General features: G+C 49.2%; 1 protein-coding gene across 4 annotated transcripts; it reads right to left on the reverse strand.

Moving 5' to 3' along the window:
• Positions 1-131: 131 nt before the first annotated feature.
• LOC122369408 (ATP-sensitive inward rectifier potassium channel 11-like) lies at positions 132-16,393 on the reverse strand. 4 transcript variants are annotated; one of them, XM_043344132.1, is made up of 6 exons: positions 16,231-16,393; positions 15,083-16,001; positions 5,316-5,986; positions 4,490-4,709; positions 2,574-2,722; positions 132-1,351 (listed from the first exon to the last, which is right to left on the reverse strand). In XM_043344132.1, the coding sequence occupies exons 2-6, from the start codon at positions 15,328-15,330 to the stop codon at positions 1,200-1,202; spliced, it is 1,440 nt and encodes a 479-aa protein (XP_043200067.1). In that variant the 5' UTR covers positions 15,331-16,001; positions 16,231-16,393; the 3' UTR covers positions 132-1,199. The 4 variants fall into 4 exon arrangements, with proteins under 4 accessions (XP_043200067.1, XP_043200069.1, XP_043200070.1 ...); XM_043344134.1 differs by having other exon boundaries at positions 16,239-16,335; XM_043344135.1 differs by having other exon boundaries at positions 16,248-16,328.
• Between the last annotated feature and the right edge of the window lie 3,404 nt (positions 16,394-19,797).

The following is a 19,797-nucleotide window of genomic DNA, read 5'->3' on the forward strand; positions in this document are numbered from 1 at the left end:
TGAGTAGGATGCCGAGCTGGCAGGCACTAAGAAATATAACTGGCTGAGCTAAGGGGACGTTGCGCAATGGTTGTGCGACTAGCGTCGGACATTTTTCCTTGTTTGATTGCCGCATCAGATAGACGACTTCAAAAAATCCTTCCCATTTATTTGGCGATCGGTTTACAGCACTTGAATTACAATTATACACTAATGCGACATATTGTAGGCAATGGAAGGCACACAGTTTGTCATTTGATATCGCTTTACAATCCGTCCCTAGCAACTCAAACTTTCCGAATATTCAGGGACTTGGGACAGTTCTTTGAAAAGACCGTTGTATATTATCTCAAGTCGCATTAAAATAATCAAACAATCAAGGTTTCTTGTGTATCTCCCTGACGCGAGACGCTGTCCACTGCTTTTTATTACGTAACACAAGCGGTTCTTCTAAGCTAGGCGCCCCGCCCATGCCCAAACCAAATAAACCGCCAAAATGTCTGACATATCCGTAGGATTTCGGGCTAGAACACCCGAGAGATACACCGCTGATGTGAAATACATCCAGACAATGTTTCTAAACACCATGCACTACATTAATCGGTGGAATACTGCCGGGCTTACAAATTTAGCCATGCTGTGCTCGCTGCTCTAACCTACAAAATGCTTCCGTTAGTCATGCAATGCGCTAACATCAGTCGAATTTCATCAGATAAAAGAAGCACCTTCGCACACATCATTTCCGTTAAGGCACACCCGTCAGAGGCACTTCAAAAACATTACTAACTAATCTCAAGTAAAACGCCCTTCATAACCTCCATTAATTGCTCTCGTTCTCCCGTCATTGGCTCGCTGTTGCCTCTGTCCTTAATACTACATACAGCCGACCTAAGACGCTCCGCCGTTTGAGCGACCTTCTTAGTTTAGGCTTCGTTAACTCCAGTCTATCAGGCTCCAGTTCCTCAAGTAATGCCATCTTCATGTATGACGACAATCGGTTATCTCTGTCCGATCCTGTGATATGTATTCATTCTTGTCTGTTTGTCTGTCTGTCAGTCAGTCGTGTCCCTTGGTCCCATGTTTTTATCCATGTTTCCATCCTGCCTACAATCGGCGGATAATTCTCGTCGCTTGTTTACCGTCCAACATGTCCCACCCCACACTTCTAGTGTGTCCCTGGTCCGGTCCTGGTCCCTCAGTTCGACCCCCCGTCCCGCCTGTCACTGACGGGTCCTCTGCGCCGCCTCCACGTCGTCCCCCGGCGCGGCCGATGGCTGAGGCTCCTGTACCGCTCCCAGCCGCAGCAGGTCGAAGTTGTTGAAGCCAGCGTTGGCCGTGTTGGCGCGGCTTTCCACTGCTGCGTCACCGGCGCCTGGGGGGACATAGAGGTCACGGGAGGAGTCACGGCAGGAGTCACGGTCGTGACGGTTGTTACTAGAACCGTCACGGTGTCACTAGTGTCGGTGGTGGAGTGGAAATTGGAACAACAGTCACGGGGGTTGAAACGATTTAATTGCCAAGTGATGTAAGGGATGCCGCCCAGCGGTGGTTTACCTTATGTCAGAGTGTTGACAGAGTTACAATGAGTGGAACAGTAGGGGAGGATGTTTTGTCATCGTGATTGCTACAGATGCTGATTCATAGGCTGATAAAAACAAAGCGGCATCCAATGATGCATGCTCTGAACTTCGAGTTGGAGTGCCTTGTCTCATTGAAACGATCGTTTGCTCTTAGTTATCAGCACCCTGTTATTCAGCATTAAGCTCGATTTAAGGTTTCGCTGGATGATTGAGAAAGCATCAACATTACCCAAACAGGCGCGTCCTAAAAGTATTCGTGTTCTGTTTGTCAATATGCTGTCACGCTTGTCTTCCTCGAAGTTTAGAGAGTCGGCAAGGGTGAGCGACATTTGTTTACCGTGCCGCCAATGTTCCGTTACAGGGATCTCGTATCGAGTAACCAAGTCACTGCCCAGACGGACGTCTAGATAATCCCAATTCGCTCGTATCCAACAGCGCTGGTGGACTGTTGTCTGCCATCCTATTCGCTCCAGTGCCACCTTCACGTATCGGTACGGACCGGTTCAGCCAATTGCTAGTGGTTGGGGCGGTATTTTCCGTGACAAGCGCTGGCCGCTGTATCGGCATTGTCCTCTGACACACTGTACAAACGGCGGGACCTTGAATGGCGGAGGCTGGTGGTGAGGTGACGGCGACGTTATGGTGAAGGTAACGATCACGCCGATGGGCTTAGGAAAAGTTGAACAAGAGGCTGAATAAGGTATTGGTGATCGGAATTTAGACAGCCGTCATGAAGTCGGTTTAGCCGGTCTAGTTGGTTTGTTTGGGGTGATGCACCGTAATAACCGCAGATGTAACTAAAGTTATTTGATCCATATGTAGCGTGCCCCTTTACGGACACTCGGCGCCAAAAATGTGTCCTGTCCTTTTCTCTGAAATTTGACCACACACACGTTCGCGTATACTGTCCCTCAGCGTTCCCTATCCGGCACCCAGATATCTCACCATTTCCTGTGTTTTCTCACCGTTTCCGTTCTCGGCCCAGATATCTCATCGTTCCCTGTCTGTTCTCACCGTTTGCGGTCTCGGCCTGAATCTTCCTGAACTGGTCGAGCTCCGCCGCGCTGCACAGCGGGGTATCCACCTGGTACGTGCTGTTGAATCGGCTGTAGTCCACCTCGTATTTGCCCGTGTCACGCTTGAAGTCAATGATAGGCTCGAACCTGTGACAAAAGGGAAGGGGTGAGTACGTGAGAGATGGGCGGGTACGTGTGTGGGGCGGGGCGGAGGGGGATGAAGTTTGTGACTAGTGCAGCGCAACCAGAATAGATGCGTACGAGTGAGACCGAGCTGGTAACGAGAAACGAGAGATAACTGGCGTTATCTTTAGTTAATCCCGTAACGCTTCGGCATCGTATGCTCCATACTCATGTGTTGGCTGTTTATCGGCCGGCCGTCTCTCTCTCTACCTTATATCCTATTCACCTTCCAGGCGATCGTTAAGAGAGAGGAGACGGTCGACGAGGTAAGGAAATGAAGGTAAGTAAAACCAACGCATATGGTTGGAGGGGTGGGTGGAGGAAAACGCGCTCAGCAGCGACCGCTGCTGGTCCGCTTCACTCGCCCGGGCCGCGTTGAGTGGACCTCAGCCGTCCCGCTCACGGCGGCCCGCTGGTGACGTCACGAACCCTCCGGCGAGGTCAGGTCGGATCACCGCTCGACAGTGCCGGCCGGCGCGGCTCTAGAGGCCAACCGCGGATACGCGTTTGAGCAAGGATGCGGCGTTACCATTAACTGGCATTTGTAGGTATGCAGTAGCGTCCCAGAGCATGCAGTGACACAAGACAGTTCGGATTCCTTCAGCGATCAGCACGTCCTTCTCAGTTCTCCACGACCGATGGCCTGACCGGTGCGTGGAGAGGTGCACAAGTAACATCAAGCGAGACGCACCACGGTGGGAAGTGGCGTGAGCGGGGGCATAGTCGTTTGGAGAGCACTCGTGCCTCGTGAGAGTTCCCCAAACGGCCCTGCTCGTGAGTCACGAGTCCCTTTGCTTCCATTGTGTGCCTCCTTGTGCGGCGTGCACTTACCATTCGTCTGTGTCTTATGTATAATGCAATTAAATTAAAAACATAAACAGCATATATGCGCCCAGCGACGATGATGCGCTCCACGCTCAAGGCTGTCGCTGCCAAACTAAAACCCGCACTGTCCCGCTCCGTGCAGTGATGGAAGCTCCGCGGCGCGGTGATTGCGCTATTTCGTAATCGCCGTGCAGAAAACCTCTCCTCCGCGGAGGTGCCGGACTGATACGGCGGCGAGAGGCGCCACGGCTGTCTCCGCGGTTGCATCTAACAAACAAGGCCGCTCCTATCTGAGTCTCACTGCCACCCGCGGGCGCCTATCAGTGCTGTACAAACACACCGATTGGAGGGCGACAGACACTTGTCTCTGAGACGGTCGATAGCGGGCCGACCAATTGCGCTCAAATTGTCCCCTCTGAGCGGCCGCGCCGCGGCTGGGTCGTCCCACGCTGACTAGTGTACCTAGGGTTCGATGTCTGTCTTGATCACCCAGCTGACAAAAAGGAATAAGGCTGAACCGCGCGGGATAACTATTAATTACGTTGGATGGCATCGTTATCGAAATCATCCCACTCACACATGACATTACCCTACATCCACCGCGCTGTCTCACGTGAAGCCAAGGGGTTGATCTGCAAATGTCCTCTGTGTTATCCCTTCTCTCACCGTGATCCAAAAGTTTCCCCGTCTCACCACCTATGACCCAAGAGTCTCTCGCTGGGAATAAAGCTTCCCTACCCGTCTTCCCGTCTCGCCAACCTATGGCCCCAGAGGATCTCGCTGGGGATGAAACTGCTCCGCGCCCGGGTCTCCCCCCACCCGTCCCCCGTCTCACCCACCGGTGACCCCGGAGGATTCCGCTGGGGAAATAACTGCTCCCATGCCTGATACCCACGGCTCACCCACCTATGGCCCCAGAGGATCTCGCTGGGGATGAAGCTGCTCCGCGCCTGTGTGGTCATCGCCGTCGACTCGGTGGTGCCCTCGAGGATGACGACGATCTCGAAGCGCTCCTTATGGAGGAGGTCCTCGGCCGACATGTGGTAGAACGGGGACCTCTCGTCGATCGTGTGCACCACGTTCAGCGGCCAGATGAAGAAGATGCTGTCCTGGCCGTCATCAGGACCTGTGGCAGACAGGGAGGGGTGGTAGGGACCGGTTGCAAGGAGTCTGATTGATTTACGAGGCTTTTATCCGACATTGTTTGTTTTAACTATTTGCTCCCTCTTGATATTCCTCACCCTTTCCATACCACTCTCCCTCTCCCACTCCCTATCCCTATCCCTATCCCTCTTTCTCTCCCTCTCCCAATCCCTCTCGCTTTCTCTCTCTCTCTCTCTCTCTCTCTCTCTCTCTCTCTCTCTCTCTCTCTCTCTCTCTCTCTCTCTCTCTCTCTCTCTCTCTCTATCTCTCCCTCTCCCAATCCCTCTCGCTTTCTCTCTCTCTCTATCTCTCTCTCTCTCTCTCTCTCTCTCTCTCTCTCTCTCTCTCTCTCTCCCTCTCTCCCTCCCTCTCCCTCTCCCTCTCTCTCACTCTCACTCTCTCTCTCTCTCTCACTCACTCTCTCTCTCACTCACTCTCTTTCTCTCTCTCTTTCTCTCTCTCTTTCTCTCACTCACTCACTCACTCACTCACTCACTCACTCACCCACTCACTCACTCACCCACTCACTCACTCACTTACTCAATCACTCACTCACTCACCCCTCACCTCACTCCCTATCCCTTCTTACCCAGGTTGAGCTCCACCATGTCGAACTGCAGCGTCTCGCCCTCACGTGTCACCCGTTTCCGGATAATCTGACCGCGCGCCGAAGCTCCGATCAGTGACGACGTCCTCATGTTGCCCACCCTGAACATGAGACAGAGCCTGCCGTCGCGCTGGCAGATCACAGCGTTACGCGAGAACAGCAGCGTCTGTGCGCACTTCTTGGGTCGGGCCAGCTTTGCGAACACCACGCTCACCATGAGAGCCTGGATCATGAGACCGACGATACTCTGGACACAGAGCAGCGTGATCGCCTCGGGGCACTGCTCGGTGATGGCTCGCGTGCCGTAGCCGATCGTGTGCTGTGTCTCGATGCTGTACAGGAAGCTACCGGTGAAATCCTCGACGGAGTTGACACAGGGCGTAAAGTCGGGGTTGGCCCTGTTCTGCGGCTCAAAGTCGCCGTGCGCCACCATGATGAGCCACCAGAGCACGGCAAAGAGCAGCCAGCTGAGGAGGAAGCTGAGGCTGAAGACGAGCAGCGTCCACCGCCACTTGATGTCCACCAGCGTGGTGACGATGTCGGCCAGGTAGCGCCGCCGCCGCTTCGACAGGTGGCCCTGCACCACGTTCAGGTCGCCGTTCTTGAACACCACCCGCTTTCGTAGTTTTCGGGTGCTCATCCGATTCCGTACCCTGCGAACCGGGTGGGGAAGGATCAGAGACGGCTGCAGGGAGAGCCGAGAAGGGCAGAGACAGATTTAAATTGGCAAATGCGCCCTCACTGATAGAACGAACCCTTTCAAATTGGAAACTTTAGTCATTGATAGGAGGATTGGACAGTAGCGGCGGAACACCTTCAATTAGGGGGGGGGGGGCACTGCCGACTTTTGGTCCCATTCTTTCCATGCAGCGCCCAAAGGGCTAATGTTAAAATGCCAAAATCAAAGGAGGCACACTGCCCCGGTGCCCTCCCCGTTCCGCCGCCTACATGGGATTGGATGCAAGTACCTATTAAAAGAAGTACCTACCAGAAGTAGAAGTAGTAGGTAGGTCACTGCTAAAGTAAAAAAGTGCCTTAGGGCACTTGACCTGACCTGGTGACTGGAACATAAAATTAGGTAGGTACGAGTCTCGTAACGACGCACGTTTTTTTTCGCGAGGCCGCATGGCGAAATGGCGAGGGGATCCACTGGTCCTAGGCTGGGGCGTGTAAAGTAAACCGTTAGGTCAGGCGAGAGTTGATATTATTGTTTGCGGTTTGGCGGTCAGGTAAAGAAACGGATCTACGGATCCGTTTGGATTACGGATACGGATTGGATACGGATTGTTTTTCCGTACGGAAACGGAAACGGAAACGGATCAATATTACAGTAAGATGCCATTTGTGAAACGGAACCGTTGGCCACACACAGTCACAGATAATCTCACGTCAGTCAGTACACGCGCGCCGTAAACAAAAGTAATGATCCAGGATGACAACTCAAGATATATGATCTAGGATCCCTGATCAGGATCTAACGAATCTGATCCCGATCATTCTCCTAGATCCATGCGAGTGTCCGTGGTTACCTAGCCTGCACTGCAATAGAGTGGAGCAGTGGATATTGCCCAACACTCAGGTCTGCACATGCGCAGCTTACCAAGACAAAGACAAAGCCACAAGAACAAAGTTTTGATAAAGGAGTGAGGCGCAAGTCAAATTCTTATCAGCACGCAACTCTGCAAATGGGCGGTTAGCCTTGGGCAGAGATAACAGATAATGGACCCTTGATCTTGGACAATTCCCTACGTGCAGTGCTAAAAAAATAATTCATCTGTGTAGCGCTGATAACTTATCAGTGATCTGGTGACCGTGGCAATACAAGAGTATGTTTTTTCCACCTTGAAATGCCTAGATAACTATTTTTTTTTACAAGTTTAAGTAGTTACTTACCTACCAGCTATTCTGTAAAACTCATGTGAATACAATGAGCCGGGAGGTAATGTCGTAAATAATTTATTTGTTTCGTTTGTACATTCCAGCCACGTTCGACACATGTGCGATAGGCATGCAGAACCATGTATCCCCTGAAATTGGCGTTAGCCGCTATTCAGCAGAAAACAATGTCAGAGGAACCTATCCAATTACCGACCCCGCAAGGCAGTGAGGTAAACCGTAGGTAGACACACGGCTAAAAGCTAAATGTTCACACAACGCATATTGGACGGTGACTGGCCACTGTCTATCCTTGGCTTTGGGCTGATACGGCTGGATATTTTGCCTCAAAGTGTGGAGGTTTGCGTGCTGTAGCGGCATCCCCGTTGCGGCGGCGCCGGTTCCAGGAGGTGGGAGAACCGGTTCTGGACCGCGCTCCTCTATTGTGGTGCAGGCTGACTGCAGAGTGATGGTGTCGATTTGTGGCATCATTAATGGGGCCCAATACAGGTCCGCGCTAGTCATGACAGCCAATGAAAGGGGTCTGTTTCGGAATCCACGTAGGGGAAAGTGGGGTAACACGGGCACCTTAACTTTGGAGCCATTTTTCGGCCGGTTAGAAACATCATAGAAACGGGAAACTGAGTGAAAACCGTTTTTCAGACATTTTACTTCCATTTGTCAGAAGATGAGACTTAGACCTGATTCAACAAATAAACTGCAGCTATTTTTGCAAAACCTTGCAAAAACCCGTCTTACCCCACCCCATTCAGGTGACCTTGACACCCACCCTAATGTATGGGAGCAACATCAAATCACATGTTTGAACGTTTGAAACCACGAAAAGCTTGCAAACGCGCGGCTAATGCGAGCTGACATACGCCGAATCGCGATTCCGGCCAAACATGGTCTCGGAAAAGAGGTCACAGGTCAAAGGTCATTTGGGTCAGGGTCATGAAATTTTCAGGGTAGGTGTAAAATTGATCAATGCGAGGGTACTGAAAGTTTCGTCGCGATCGGCCGCTTTTTACGCGAGTTATTCGCGAAAAACCTTAGGGGGTTGCATCAACCCCCCCCCCCCTGTGCCGGCGAGGGTTAAGGTTTTATTTGTTTGCATAACTCTTCGCCTTTTTGATATTTTGTATGACGGCATAAAGCGTCAGAATCAAATGACTTGATTTGCACCTTCTAATGACAATCCAGACTGTTTTAATCGCTGATCATTTTTGTGCTTGTGTCAGGGATGATACTAAGCATTGCTTATCCAGAAGTTGCTTCTTGTGATGAACACTGGCGGATTCAGGAGGGAGGGAGGGGGAGCATTTGGAACAAATGACACCGCCCCGCAACGCCCAAAATCGAAGAAAATTCTCGTTTTTTTCGAGAATGAAGCAAAAAATTGAACAGCATTTATTAGGAAAAGTTTACTTTAAACTGCACAGCATTGGGTAACGAAACAATATCCGATGAGTTTTTGGAATTTGGAGAACATTTTTTTGGGATGTGCCCCTGCAGCGTCCGCGACTGCCTCTTTCTATAGCTCTGCCAGTGCTGTGGTGACGAATTAACACTCAATCAGAATATGAGAATTTAATACGTGTTTCCCGACTTTTGTCTCCTCAATGATGTGCGATAGACTTCCAAATGAGTATTGGGCATGGACGTTGCGCGATATGTTGATGCTCCCATGCAGCTAACAGCTTGAATGTCGTCAGCAGAAAAGGGGTCATTATCAATGACCGGTAGCATACAAATCAATCTTGCAGTTCGCGTTTGACTGCCTGTACGCCTGCATGTCACAGCCCACCCTGAAAATAAACCATTATGGAGCTCCCCCACGAGCCGCTGGGGGGGGGGGCATTAAGCTGCCCCCCCCTTTACGTTTTGTGGAATATCTCCGAAACGTGATGAGCTACGAACATGAAACTTGGCATAGCTTCAAACGAATACCTAGGCAATGTTTGAAGAAAGTTTGGTGGTTGTAGCATTTAAGATGATGTCACAGTGACGTCACAAAGTTTTGTCGTTTTCCGATATGGACCGTTTCTGATGTCGCTGAGCATGAAACTCAACTGTAAATGAACTAAACAGCACCTGTTGCCATCCTAAAACATCTAAGTACCTACACTTCCGACTAGTTCCTGACCAATAATCGGTCCTTTATATTCGGTCTCATATATCGGATTTAACGTGAGGAAACTGAGAGTCGCAAATCTATAATTTGACTTCTGACGTCACTGTGATGTCATTTCAAATGGGATTGACACCAAATTTGGGCACAACCTTGCTAGATATTCAAGAAGACTTGTGCAAAGTTTCGCTTCTCTATCTTTTCGCGATGCGACGATATCGTCGCAAAAGTAAAGGGGGACAACTATATACCCTCTCCCCCCCCCCCCCCCCCAACGGCCGCCGGGTGGCTCGGAGGCCCAGCGGGCCGCCGGGTTAAAGTGACTATCCCACCTTAACATTAGTTTTGAGTCGAGATAGCTAAATTGGTGGCCATGGCCTAAAAATACCGGTTTGGGCACTCACAACATCGAAAAATGCTTTAATTCGGAGGTATGGAATTTCAAACTTGCAGTTTTCGGATTCTAAGGGGCTAATGCATTGGAATGCCCCCTTAGAATTTGTGACGTCAGTGGAGATCTAACGATTTTTTAATCTTAGACTAAAACCATCGTTCACACGTGGTGGTATACACTGCTTTGTGCGCAACGTCTGCTGCACTTCGAGGCTGCCAAATTATTGCTTCCAAATAAGTCGTTAGGAACAGCGAAGATCCCAAAAAGTAAACAAAAGTAAAAGCCTTATATCTTGAAAACCAGTGAATATTTTTCAGTGAAATTTGGTAGATATTCATTTTTTATCTTTCCCAGCCAAGGGACATCACTTTTATGCCAATTCATTAACTTTTTGAAGGTGAGAGGGTCCCTTTAAAGGAAATAATTCACTTTTAACATGGGGTTTGAACTGGAATAACAGTTTCGTAGGTTGAGCTGAGACTAGCACAAACAGTAGTTTTTACGGCCCAACGATCATCCTAGACCAGTGGTCGGCAGGTCATTCGGGATTGTGCCCCCTTTTTAGGCGCCAGGCAGGGACATTACCCCCACCTACCAGCAGTAGCGACGGAACACCTTCAATTAAGGGGGGGGGGGGCACTGCCGACTTTTGGTCCCATTCTTTCCATGCAACGCCCATAGGACTAATGTTAAAATGTCAAAATCAAAGGGGGGCACGGTGCCCGGGTGCCCTCCCCGTTCCGCCGCCTATGCCTTCCAGACCCCATTGCTGACACAACCAAGTTTACTGAAATTCCATAGCTTTCTGGAACTCTTTGGGTATTTCTGCATTTCCGATGCATCAAATTTAAAACATGACACTTCCTCCACAAAGCATTTAATATATCCCATTTAACCCTCGTACATATAGGGGCGGCGGGTGGTTTTTCGTTAAAAGCTCACGTAAAAGCCTTTAGATCACGACCAAATTGTACCCTCGAGCCAATCATTTTTTCTTTACCTGCCCGGGAAAACCTGAGGCCAGTTTTACCAACAGAAAAATTGCCGCCTGCCGGAGTTTTTGCCTAAAAACCGCTTCACATACGCCATGAGCATGTAAGTGGATAGGGCTTTACCGTTTACGCTCCCTATGTGAAGCGGTCTTCAGGCGAAAAATTCCGGCAGGCGGCTATTTTTCTGTCGGTAAAACTGGCCTCTGGACCCAAAATGATCATTGGCTTATGAGCTTTTTCTGGAGATCATCTTGAGCCATACAATCTCACTTCAAGAACTTATAGCGGGTCCCGATTTTCTCGACACTTGTCTTTGACCTGAATGAGACGAAATGACCAAGGACCTTAAAAATGGACAGCAGCGACTTCCTATAATTACGGGTAATACGCTCGTTTTTTATGCACAGCTCCATCTCAGAGTCCGAGAGGCCGCGGGGGTCCGATCGACTCCTCCCCTTACGTTAGTGGCTGTGGAAACGCCAACAGACGGGCGACGGTTAAAAATTGCAGCTGCTTTTGTACAACTGTACGGAGCCGCGGTGAGATGGTGAGACGAGCAGCTACGTCAAAATTGGTATCTTATCAATGTGTGCTGTGCCTTTGACCTGGGCTAATCTTTGAACCCTGGGATGCAACAGTCACCGCAATGGTTCCATCAATGGAGCCACTAACTCTAAAAAGATAGGTTTTCTCAGAATGCTTCATTACCCCCACCGAAAGGGCTCCATTACCCCCAAAGGGGGCATGCCCCACCATTTGCCGACCCCTGTCCTAGACGAAGATATTCCTTTTCCCGTTTCGTAATGAGTGCCTTGCAGAAGCAGAGGAATGCAGCCACGTCATCGTCAGCCAATGGCTTACTGCCAATGCAGCATGCGTAGGTTTGAACAATATGATTGGTCAACGCGTAATAAACTTCCGCGTCAAACATTATTTTACATGGAATATAGTTCTTACTATATTAAAGTATAGAAAATAATCCGTTCATAAAAAAGGTTTTGTTTTATTTTCCGATTATTTTCAGCACTAAAAAATCACAAATTCATTGCAAAAAAATCAGGAAAGTGAACTACTTCCTTTAACCTTCGCCCCAGTGGGGGGAGGGCATATGTTACCATTTAGGGTAACTGTGGGGAAAACGCACCCCTGGGTTAAACGCCTCCCCTAAAAAATCGTATTTCTTATCAACGGATAGGTGTTTTATTCTGTCTTTCAGAACAGTCAGCTGCTTGTTTACGTAGGTCTCTATTTCCGGTTCTTCGTCTTGAGGAGCAGCGTGGGTAGGTGCTGATGTTGGTTTTGGGTGTGGTTTTTGTTGTTTTTACAGAACATTCCTAATATTTTGATGCCCTCTTTATATCACAAAACTTGCTATTGTGCACATCACTCAAAACTGCGTTTTATTGTCATTCTGTTGAATGTATTATGCTGCGGCGTTAGTGGCGCGTTTTTTGTCAATATTTTGTTGACCGGAAATGGAGTGGATGGGGCAAGACGCCTACTCGATGAATGGGGCAAGACGCCCCCAGTTTTCTGAAAGGGGGGCGTTTTGCACGGTGGTGAGAGTGCAGGGTAGCGCCCTGTAGGTCGGGGCCGAAAAGGCCTCTCCCTGTCCTTTTTTGCTGATATATCCTAAACGACTGTAGATATCGTCACCAAACTTTCAGGACTCCTCCGGGCATCCATTTTACACATTGCAACAAAATTTTATTCCAAAGGCTATGATAGGTTGACCACAAATGACGTCAGAATGACGTCAAGTTCTGCCATGTTCATCATTTTCTGTTGATGGATGGGGTGGGGGCGCTTTGCATATGGGTGTGGGCGTATTACCCAGGGTATGGGGCAAAGCGCCCTTTTGTAAGGGTATGCGAAAACCTTTTTGGGGGGTTAAATACCACACGCAGGTGTCTTTTCTTGGTCTCAAAGCGTAGTAAAAAGAATGAGCTACATGATGGTGCCCAAACGTTTAAGTAATCTGTGTTGGGTTGAAAATCAGAAGGTTTCGCGCTTAAGGGGGGAATTTTTGACCTATTCACCCTACCACCCTGTCGCGTTTTTTGCGTGTGAATAAAAAACCGCGGCGCGTAGTGCCGCGCCGCTCGGGGTAGCTTTTGGTACATCAATTTTGGAGTGTGAAATTTTTGACCCCAGGTCATGTCAGGTCAGGTCACCAGGTCAAGTTAACTGACCAAGCCTAAAAAAAAGTTTGCAATCATGTTCAGCCTGAAGTGTTTGTCAGAAAGGTTTTAAACTTGGTGGATTGCATGATGTTATGGGCGCCTACAATTTGTAGGTATATCTCGGATTTTTTATATCCGTGACCTAAGGTCAGGTCAGTGGCGTGACCTTTCCATTACAAGTCAATGGAGAAAAATGAAAATGCCTCTAGATCCGTGTGTACGCATAGGAACAGTCCAAATATTTCAGAATCACAATGATTTGGACCACCCGTGATGACCAAGGTGTCATTTTTGCTGATAGCCTCTAGGAAGGTCATCCGAGGTCATTTGAGTCTACGAACAGCTTTTTGCCAATAACTCGCGATTGGAAAGAGATAGAACGCTGGGGATGGTCTCATTGTGTTTGTCTTGTTGAGACGCATCGACTGATATGCAACATGACCTTTTCCGGTCAGGTCATGACCTTGACCTGAGGTCAAATTTTCAAGTTGACCTTTCAAGGTCAATTTGCAGTTCATTCGACGCGTCGCGGCGAGAGGAACACAATTCTGGCAATAGAAATGTCGTGGCTTTTTGTAGTCAAAAATTATTGTCGAAAAACACTATTCGTAAAAACAGCTATTTTTGGAGTTTTTGCCCTCTGGAGGCTAAACCGTTGACCTGAGGTCAATTTTGATAATGACCTTATCAAAAGAAGAGTTCAAAAGCTATCGATTGCTTTTCTATGCGTTTTTTTAGCTACCATAGTTCCTGGGATAACGGCATGTTTTCTGAAAAATATAATGACCGTTGGCAAATTTTGACCTTTGATGACCTCTGGTGACCCCAATATTGCTCTAAGATGAAAAATGACTGAAGTACTTTCAAACGTACGCATTGAGAGCTATCGACTGCTTTTTACTGCGTCTTTCTATCCCTTTTAGTTTTTGAGTTAGAGGTGGGTGGTAACATATGCCCCCCCCCCCCACTAGGGCGAAGTTGGCTGAGACCGCCACTGGGGCGCGGGTTAATTTGATACCAAGACCCGGCATCCCCCGCTCCAGTCCTGGCTACGGGTATGGTTATTGATCACTACAAAATTCATAGGCATGTCTCCCCGGTCATGGCCTCCAGCTCAAGGATAAAATCGCGGCAATGTTTACAGATAAGATGCCGCTCCTCCCTCGCCTCAGTTCGAAGCTGTCATATCCCTCTTCTATGTAAAAATGTTTTCCTTTACACTCCTACCCGCCGCTAGGGGCATGATCCCGCTCGTGCTGCTTTCTAGTGTCCATCTCAGTGTCTGTCACCCGCATACAGAGGCGTCGGGTCTGGCTCGTGTCCCGGCACTTCTCAGGAACAACATCACAGACACACGATGAGGAAGCTGTATAAACAGAGCGACGGATGGACCGGACAGGTCCCCACCCGACACACGGCCCAGCTGTGTATGGAGTTATCAGCCGGGCGGTGTTCCGGAGGGGGTAGAGTTACCGTCCGGGCGTGTTCCTGTGAGGATTGAGTTACCATTCCAGGATATGATTCTGCTAGAGTTTCACGAATCATGCTGTGGTCACACAGTGTGAGTCTGTGGGTATCAATGACAGCATCAATGACACAATTCTGAAGAAATGATGCATTTCGGGAGAAGTAAAATGAATCGATGGTTGCCGGGTTTATCGGTCCTGCATACAGAGGTGAAGATGAACTCATCCTTCGGCTTTTTGCCTCCAATTGAGGTAGAGCTTCTCGGGGGAAAATGGGAGCGTGTGCTTTTACGAGACGATGTGATTATAACGTCTACACAATTTGAAATGGGCCATTCCATTTTCATCCCGTTACTGAATCAGCTCAAAAGCGCCCCTACGTCTATCCATCCTGAATCCTTGATAAGTGCTGAGCTATCTAACATACCTAAAAATGATGACACTTCTCTTGCATTCTTCTACGCTGGTCTCTGACCAGTTATCCAGCCCTTTTCGGCTTATGGCGACCTGTTCCAGACCAAATCTGCCTCTGACCTGTACTGACCTGTTATTACAGTGCTCCCATCATACAGTGACCCATAACTGACCTGACCTCAGACCTCCCCTGTCTGACCTGTAGTGAGCTGTTATCAAGCGCATTTGGCGACCTGAGATAATATGCCATCTAGCCTGCAATGACCTTTCCAAACCTCCCTGACCTGTACTGACCTGTTATCCAGCGCGCCCAGCGTGTGCTGATAGGTGACCCCGTTGACGGCCGAGGCCAGCGTCAGGCCGCCAAAGGGCACGTGTTTGACATCTCCGGGGAGTCCGGCCGGCTCCCATGTCTCCGGCTCCGGCTCCGGGCCGGGCGAGTGCAGCAGTTGGCGGTCCGGACGGTCACTCTCCTCCGGGTCAGGTCGCAACACTGACCCAGGCATGGGCGCGCCGCTGGCAGGGTCCAGAGCCGCCGGCATGGCTGACAGGGTACAGCGCGAGCGTCGGGGAGGGGGCGGGGACCACTGACAGGTCAGTGAGCAGAGGTCAAGGTCGCGGACTATACCGCTGCTCAGGAACGACAACTGAGAGCTTTACAGGATAGACACTACGATCTCCGCTTATCGGGTAATTACCAAACTTCCACGGGCTGGTTTAGATTGGATTTGTTCCCAGCTTATTGTGAACAAGCCTCTGCTCAGATCCCTGCCAGTCTGGTGCTAGTGGAAACGACTCTTCAACCTTCGCTCAACGGTTTCACAGTTCACGTTTCACCCGTTTATCCGATTCCAGGGAGGATAACTTTCACCGATTTACAAATCAGCTGCGCGGGTCGCGCACCAGATCTGATCTACCTCAGCAGTCTTCCCCTCACTCAGCACAGTTGCAGCCCCCAATACCACTCTTTCCGTTTGACGTGCCACACACAATGCCTTCTGACGTAACGTCACACCGTTTGCTGACGTGGCGTCACTCCTCGGGCCACTGACGCCACGCCTACATCACTCCACCACAGTCACTCAAAGCCTCCGCGATTCCCCCGCACGTAACCTCACCGGATTCAACCAGAACTAACGCCACAGCCTGAGCCTCACTGAATCACTCACGGAAGACACGCGAGAAGTCACTGCCCCGTCTTGTACCGGTGTCACTGAGAGGGACGACGGTGAAAACAGGGCGCCTGAGGCAATTTGATCAAGGTTCGTGAAATTTACACGTGACGTTTGGCATATAGAAGGCCCAGGGAAGGGGAGAAGTCCCAAATATCACGTGACTAATATGCCCTCCGGCGCCCTGTTTTCACCGGCGTCCACTGAGAGGTCACGACACCAGGCAGCGACAAAACGTTACACGGTGTCTGGCTGGTCTGTAAATCACACCTCTCTACCACGTTCACAGTCGCCCGCCGCCGCAGCCAGCGCAGCAGCAGCGCAGCGTAATTCCTGCCCGCTCCGCGCCCGGGTCGCTGACTGTCGGCAGGGCTCGACCAGACAGCTGCGAGCAGCGAGCGCCCGCAGCGCCGGGCCGGTGACGTCACAGGCCGGATGGTGACGTCACCACGCCGGTCACCATGGCACGTGCGTGCTGTATTGGTCAGATCGGTCACAGCAGACCAGCGGTGGCGCGGAGCAGCGGGACAGGAGTCAGCGGAGAGGTGTTTACGAATTCCACACCGGTCCCTGTGTGTCAAGGTTACTTTTGCCCGTATCCGTTGTATGGGCTGAGTGAAAGGTGAGCGGTGCCGTCTGACTTGATGACACATTTTTGGGAGGCTGCGTGGACGAGCCACGAGGTATTCGGTTGTTAGTAGTAACCGGCTGGCATTGATGACGTTCTTAGTTCTTACTTTCAGTGTTACGTTCTTGCATGGGAAGGTTACGTTCGTAAGTGGGAATGCTATGTTAGTAATTGCTATTACTATCTGATTGATACGACGTCATCTTTGACCTGACCTGAAAATGATCTTGTAAAAATGGTAGATCTTGTCCGTGTATACCCCATGCCGTATACCGCTTGTCGCTATCTTGCTTCGTTCTCGAGATCTCACGGGGGGGGGGGGGGGCGATCAACTTCCCCCGTGTCGGGTTAAAGTTGGCGCAGACCCCGTCGGTGCGCTGTTTATTATATATCGTTCCGGTCCATTCCGTATAACGTAACTAGGCAAAACACCGTGTCTAGCGAAACGAGTAAAAAGTACGTTTCCGTTTTGATACTGTATTGCTTTCGACATGATGTCCTGCATTACATACATCGGTAAATATAACAGCAACATAATATGCCAAAAGTCAATCGCATTGCACTTTTGATACTTTGTGATTATGTGGTCTCATTATTATAATCACATACACTCTCAATCGTGTACTTATTTCGTTCTAAAACGCAGTCCGGTAATTCACTAGAAATTAGGAGACAAGGAAAGACCATTGACAAATGATTGCCGGGTGATGCAACGCATAGACGTAAGACTACAGACGAAGAATATGTCAATACTGCGTAGGTTCCACCCTATCTAGTATCTACATAGGTAGGCAAAAAGATATGTGCTGCGACAATGGATTCTTTTATTAGACGATGGAAAACTTCATTCATCGTTGTTACAAGCCATTATAAAGACGTAGAAAATAGGCATTTATTTTACCTCGAAGTGTGCACTTCGCCAGGGCTACCTACAGGTATGTATACATAGTATATAGTTCATAGTTCATAGTTCATAGCACCGTTCTAATATCGGCGAACCCTCTGACAAAACTCCCAACACTGCGTTGACATATGTAAGTGGGTAATGGGTATGCATCGGACTCTTCTTTACAGTGCTGCGTTGAGCAGAGATAGAGGTAGTCCGCAGCAGCAGGAATCTCTAGCCCTGAGATAAGCTGACGGGATTGTGGCGAGCTCTGAATGAGGTCGGTAGTTAGGTGAAGTATATTTTGATTAATTATCGCTGCGACATTTTGAGCGTGGATGATCGACATTTTGACCGATGATGGGACCAGTACGTACACTGTAAACCAAATCTACAAGTTGGCTCCTTGTTACAAGTTTGGTTCCAATTCGCATAGGCGTCACCTTGTCGATACCTTGTCGATTCACCAACCCCAGGCTTGTTGGCCAACAAACTAACAGTTTGTCTACAAGTTTGGTTCCAATTCGCATAGGCGTCACCTTGTCGATACCTTGTCAATTCACCAACCCCAGGCTTGTTGGCCAACAAACTAACAGTTTGTCTACAAGTTTGGTTCCAATTCGCATAGGCGTCACCTTGTTGAGTACTAGTCTGGGCCTTGTGGACCTACCAACTTCTGGATAGGCATATTCGTTTCCTTGTCGGTTCACCAACCCCTGGTTTGTTGATGAACTAGCCTTTGACTGGGCATTGCTAGCTTACAAATTGTCAACAAGTAAGTGTACTAACGCTCTGTTCGAACTTGTCAACAATCGCTTTGTTTGCGTTGATAACCTTAAGAACTTACGATTCGCGTTCGTTTTCAATTGCCACGATACTGATTCAGGAAATATTTTCTATACGGACAGGTTATTTTTTGGCTGGAAGTGGTGCACAAAACCATGACTGGCATCAGTTATTGCTCAAAGGCTTGCAGTGCTGACAAGAAACTGATGGGTTATATAATCAATGAATGCATACACCACATCCATTCGGAAGTTTCTGGAATCATTAGTATTTATTACGGTCACGTAATTAATACTATTGACTGGAGACAACTCCGAGTGCATATTTTCGAATGGATGTGGTAAATGCATGAGGTAGGTATACCCAGTAGGTATACCTATCGTGCACCGTCAGCATATAAGTCGTTGAAGCAAGAACTGCTGCGTATGTGGAAGAACATGGTTTTGTGCACCGCATCAAGCCAAAAGTATAACATGCCCGTATGACGAATATTTCCTGAACATTGACCATAACAATCATGGCAGTTGCACCATCACGCAGATAATTCGAATAAATCATGATCGCCAACCAGATTAGCTTTTACAGCCCATATATGTCCATCAGTTAAGTTAAAAATACAAAGAGTTGAATTAAAGGCAAATAAATGTATTTATATATAAAAAACACCGACCGCAAAACACCTGCTCACATGTGCATGCACAGGTCTGGCCCACTTACATTGCGCGCACAGGGGAAGGGAGGCGTCTCGAACGCGGGTATAGGCACGATTAGTGCGTCCCGCAGGCCAGAGGGGGCCTCACTCACAGCACGAACACCACAGTTCACAGATTTCACTTTTTACTGCACAAATGCTGGAACAGCCCTCGTCGCTGCCCCAGGCTGCACGGCGGCCGCGCGACAACTGCTGGTTCGAAACCCCGCTAACGGCGGGCGGCGACCGCTGATTGGTCCGCCAAGTCTGACGTCATAGGCGCATCTGACCATGTGTATGCTGACCAGCTGACCAGTACAAGTTAGGCGCCGGTTAAATAACCATGCGGCAACAAGTTTCCAAAACTGGTTAAGAAACAAACGTTGAAACAAATGTAGAGTTGGTCTGGATACTGAGAAGTTGGTGTGCATAGTAACTAGACTCGTAGTTGTCACCTGACAAGCAATGCACCAGACAACGGCTTGTTTAAAAAGTATCAGTTGGTAAACATACCAAAAGATGATTGGTTATATTACACAAGACTTGTCAATTTGGTTTACAGTGTACGTACCAGTGACTGATGAGATATGCTGCCATAGGGTCTGTTCCCGTCGCTCCTCCAACCTCCTCCAAGCTCCTCTAACCTCCTCCCGTTTCAAAAAATCGTTCCCGTCGCTCCTCCAAGTTCCTCCAAGCTCATCTTGATTCCGCATCTCACCACCACTATTTGCCTCCTCCCTCATCCCAAACGAAAGTTGGATTTTTGGAGGAGGCTCTGCGTAGACATATCTGGCGCACGTAATACAAATGTGAATTGTTTATAAATGAGATTTGAGGGGACTGGAC

Source organism: Amphibalanus amphitrite, unplaced genomic scaffold (genome assembly GCF_019059575.1).
Source record: "Amphibalanus amphitrite isolate SeventyFive unplaced genomic scaffold, NRLGWU_Aamphi_draft 001032F_arrow, whole genome shotgun sequence".
Lineage (NCBI taxonomy): Eukaryota > Metazoa > Arthropoda > Thecostraca > Balanomorpha > Balanidae > Amphibalanus > Amphibalanus amphitrite.

Bases quoted from the DNA above. Each gene is read 5' to 3' on its own strand.
- LOC122369408 (XM_043344132.1), bottom strand. From the start codon at position 15,330: ATGCCGGCGGCTCTGGACCCTGCCAGCGGCGCGCCCATGCCTGGGTCA. The intron at 5,987-15,082 runs GTCAGTACAGGT...CCCGGTTCGCAG, and splicing joins CTGGGCGCGCTGGATAACAG to GGTACGGAATCGGATGAGCA. The intron at 2,723-4,489 runs GTGGGTGAGCCG...CTTTTGTCACAG, and splicing joins GAGATCCTCTGGGGCCATAG to GTTCGAGCCTATCATTGACT.